At 37.7% G+C, this 4,788-nt stretch overlaps 1 protein-coding gene across 1 annotated transcript; it reads left to right on the forward strand.

Annotated features, from left to right (window-relative positions):
• The first annotated feature begins 366 nt into the window (after window positions 1-366).
• LOC128549348 (uncharacterized) lies at window positions 367-957 on the forward strand. The gene has a single exon (XM_053525959.1). The coding sequence runs from the start codon at window positions 367-369 to the stop codon at window positions 955-957; it is 591 nt and encodes a 196-aa protein (XP_053381934.1).
• Window positions 958-4,788: the final 3,831 nt, after the last annotated feature.

Below are 4,788 nucleotides of genomic sequence, written 5' to 3' on the forward strand. Positions count from 1 at the left end.
TTCAAGAAAATAATTTAATCTCTTCTGTCCAGTCTGGATTCAAACCTGGAGACTCAACAGTTAACCAACTCACATATCTGTAATGTAAGGCATTAGATGATGGCCTTGAAGTTCGCACAGTCTTTTTTGATATAAGCAAAGCTTTCGATAAAGTTTGGCACCAAGGCTTAATTCTCAAGCTCCAAAAAGCTGGTGTGCAGGGACCTCTTCTAAACTGGTTTTATGATTACCTTTCTGATAGACGGCAGGCTGTTGTTCTACCAGGTACCATGTCTGGTTGGTCTACAATAAAGGCAGGAGTTCCCCAAGGCTCTATCCTTGGTCCTCTCCTGTTTTTTAGTGTATATCAACGACATAGTGGAAGACATGGGTTCTCATATTAACCTTTTTGCCGATGAAACTAGTCTTCAGATAATTGTTGATCATCCGGTATCTGCTGCAGGTATTCTTCAGTCCGATATCAACAAAATCTCAGATTGGGCTGACAAATGGCTAGTCTCATTCAACCCTTCTAAATCAGAAACAACAGTAATTTCAAGAAAAACATCAAAACCTTTCCATCCACCTCTTCTTATGTACAATCAACCAATAGCCTCTGTTACTTCCCATAAACACCTTGGCGTTCACTTATCTGAAGATGGTTCTTGGCACACGCATATCACCTATATTACAGAAAAGGCATGGAAACGCATCCATATTATGGGCAAATTAAAATTTCAACTTGATAGGAAATCTTTGGAAATCATATATCTTTCTTTTATACGACAACTTCTTGAATACGCTGATGTTATCTTTTCAAACTGCACTCAGTATGAGAAACAAGAACTCGACAAAATACAGAATGAAGCATCCCGAATTGTATCTGGAACTACTCAGCTAGTATCTTTTCGTGAACTTCATAAAGAAGTTCCTTGTGAATCTCTTGAAACCTGGAGACGAAACCATTGTACAAAATGAAACATGGCCTTTTTCCTGGCTACCTTTCAGCTTTAGTTCCTCGATCTGTTGGTGAAGTGATACAACCTACGCAATGTTGATGATATACAAGGTATACGCACTCGAACTTCTCTTTACTACAACTCCTTTCTACCATCTGCTCTAAGAGAATGGAATAGTTTACCGTCAGAAATACAGAATTCACCAACCTTGTCTTCCTTTAAATCACAGCTAACACGAAACACCTATACATGTCCAAAACACTTCTACACTGGTGCACGGAAATGGCAAATTTATCATGTCCGGCTGCGTACTGAGTGTAGCTCTCTGAACCAACATCTCTACAAGAAAAACATCTATCCTTCACCCCTTTGTCAGTGCGGAAGCATTGAGAGCAATCATCATTTCTTCTTTGAATGTCCAGATTACAACGATATCCGTAGAAGACTCCTCCAAACAACCTCCAGCTTCTGCACTGTCACTCTGCACACTCTTCTGTATGGTGACCAGAATCTTAGCGATGCCATCGATAACAGTATATTCCTAACAGTTCAAAACTACATCAGGGAAAGTAAACGTTTTCCATGAGCTTAACTACATTAAGAAACATTCCATTTTGCTCCAAACCTTCATCAATCCAAACCAAACCTCATACATTTATTTCTTTTTCCTCTCATTTCTATTGGACGCCTTTTACTTCACTATTTATATTGTTATTTGCCTATGCAGATCATATTAGCGGACGGAATCTTCTTAATATACATAAAATTTCTTTCATATTTTTTAATGTTATAATTACTAATTACAATAAACTTCTATTTTCTAATCTCGATTCTTTTCAAAACTTTGTCCTAACTTGATACTAATGTTTCATGTCATTTTTTCGATTCAATGCATATAAAATAAATTTTTGTTCGGTAACACATTTCAAACAAATTATGTAATACTGCCAAATTTACTGTAAGTTATCCCATATAGGAGAAGACCTTTATATGCTTAGCTTTCGGATCTAATCCTTTTTCAACATGTATGATAACAATATTGTAAATTGTAAATTGTAGTATGCACATATGTTTGAAATAAAATATGTTTAAACTAAGGACACATTGCCTCCCTTAGTTTGGTAAGTTTATGTTATTTATGAATATACTGATGCCTGATTGGCTGTTTTATATTAAGCATTTCCAAGCGTCTGTGTGATCATGATCATTTCTTCCGATCATTGTGTGGCAGTAGTTGAAAGTTGAAAATAGCTGGTAAAAATGATCGTCCCCTGGGGGACAAAGACCGGATAATGCCCAAACTACACAATCTAGAGTCACTAATTTCATTAATTGAGCGTCTGTCTCTGAAAATTTCAATTAAAACAGATGCATTTTGCAGAATTTCAATCGCACCATTTAGGATTTTACCTTCTTGTCCGAGATGATCTTAATAGAACAGCATTAGGTTGAGCATGTCAGAACTTAAAGTATCTTCAGCAAAGTTGTTACGCATCTTCTGCGATTGATTTAAGAAATAACTTATAGCAAAAGAGTGTTTTAACACTATTTATGCACGATGGGCGGTTATACGTCGGGCGTAATAATTCTAATTAAATTATTTGTACGACGTATTACCGCCCGAGTGTATAAATAGTGTTTAAACACGGTTTTGCTATAAATTATTTCGATTCTAATATGCCCTTAATCTAAAACAGTAGATAACATATAGTAGCGCTCTTTCTTGGTTGCAACAAAAACATTGACGTCACCGCACGTTAACGTGACGTCATTCTAGCGTAAGAGTATTTTACAGAGAAAAGCATATTAGGATTGGAAATAAAGGTTCGTTTTTCAATCCTTTATGAATTTGAATAGGATTGCTCCTGTCCCAATGAAAAGCATTTATCCACATAGACCAGTGTACTTCCATGCCTGAAGGGAATTGTAACAATCTGGTGCTTTTTTCTGTATTGCCACTTTTCAGAATGTTATTACGTATTGTTTTAAGGTGTGCAAAGCTTCTATAATGAATATCGTGTTCACATTGGGATTTGTAGGACATGGAACAGTCATTCTTTTATCTACTATATCATTGTCAGGAAAATGAATTTTCATGAATGAACGATTACTGAAAGCGCCATCTATACACAAGTATTTTGTTTCAAAACCATATTTTTCAAGTCTATCTACTGCTTCCTATACCAGTACACAGAGATCAGTTGCATGTACTTGATTTGAAATAAAATGCGCGAACGGAAACCTAAATCCAGTTAAGCCCTGAAATAAGATCTGGAGGACATGAGTACCCCGTTTTTTTTTTCTTCTTACCACTTTTCAGTGCCTCCAGACATTCAATTTCTTCACCTAGATCCCCAAACCCAACAAACTGCAGACCTTGTCCTGATTTTTTGATCTCTAATTTCTGTTGAGTGGACATTGCATCCAACAAATTTCCACCAACACGCCCGGTTTCTGGTATGTTCATTCTTTCTGCTTCGTTATCCATCCAAGTAAAAACCTGGCTGATGTTTAATACTGCTTTTGTAGAGAATCAGCATAGAGGGCGATGGTAGAAACAGGAGGCCAGAAGCACAGATTTGATTATAACTAAGAGAGCTCCATGTAAACCAGTTTACACATTCGTTGATTATTGTTTTATCCCATCTGGTATGGTTCTTATTTGTCTAAAGTCACCAGGGTGTCACTTGCATTTGGCATAATTTCACGAATTATCTCCTCATTTGTTTTCTTTTCAGTTTTCTCCTTGTAGCCAGTGGAACATAGGAAGCAGGTGGGAGTTTCAACCAAATGTTTGAACAAAATAAAATGTAGCAATTTTAAAACTGAAATGAAGCAGGTACCTAGAAAAACTGCAAAGAAAAAGCCTTCGATTCATCATCAGCAAGTGAGGCTTATTCTCTAACGCCAACAACGGCAAGTCAAGACGTCATGTTATCAATATTATTGTTATACAAGATTTATATAGCGCACTTTACATATAGTAAACGCAGCCACACAGGGCGCGAAATTCATCCTCTTCTAATACAGACACAGAGCGTTCTGACCAGAGAGCCAGTCAGATCAAGTTCCTAGAAAAGATAGAAATCCTTTTAGATACAGGACTTTTCAGCCAACTTTAAGCTCCCCAATGGGGGTTTTGCCACTGACCGTTCCAAGGCGGTGCCCCACTGTGTTCCTTTATTTGTTTGTTTTGTCCTTGTGTGTTTGTTTTGTGTGTGTGTGTGTTGATCGTGTGCGCGTTTGGGGAGGCTGCGTTTTTAGAACGTGGCTTTCCCTGTTGGATACTTTTCCATATTTTTAGCCTAGCTCTTTGCGAATAGACAGTCTGGTTCTTAACGTGCCCGGTGTATAGCATCGATACACGCAAAGCCGTCTTTCCTGGGAAGAACCAGTACAGGTCTCTTGGTTAGGTGGGTGACACTCATGAGCATCTCAGAAATTTCCAGTCTTTGGACCGGGATTCGAACTCCGGACCTCTTGATTGACAGTCAAAACGTTTACCATTAGACCCCCGGCCCACCATCAATATCAGTAGTCGATGTAGGCCAGTGTGTAAAATGTAAGAGTCGGTGAAAGATTGGATTTGTTGTGATTCATGTGATGGTTGGTACTGTAGAAAATGTGCAGGTCTTTGAGTGAAAAAAAATACAAAGATTAAGAATTGTATGATTTGCAATATTACTGCCGAAACTGTATGTAAATTGAAGACCGAAGTTGAATTTCTCAAGAGAACATTATGAATAAATTCCATTTTGGTGTTAGCACATTTGCACAGTTTATTGGAGTCAAGGCTGCTGTAATCTTGTAATCAGACAATGAGTCACCATGCTGGCTCTTTATACTTTTG

Source organism: Mercenaria mercenaria, chromosome 16 (assembly GCF_021730395.1).
Source record: "Mercenaria mercenaria strain notata chromosome 16, MADL_Memer_1, whole genome shotgun sequence".
Taxonomy (NCBI): Eukaryota; Metazoa; Mollusca; class Bivalvia; order Venerida; family Veneridae; genus Mercenaria; species Mercenaria mercenaria.

Coding starts and splice junctions, on each gene's coding strand:
- LOC128549348 (XM_053525959.1), top strand. CDS start 367: ATGGGTTCTCATATTAACCTTTTTGCCGATGAAACTAGTCTTCAGATA.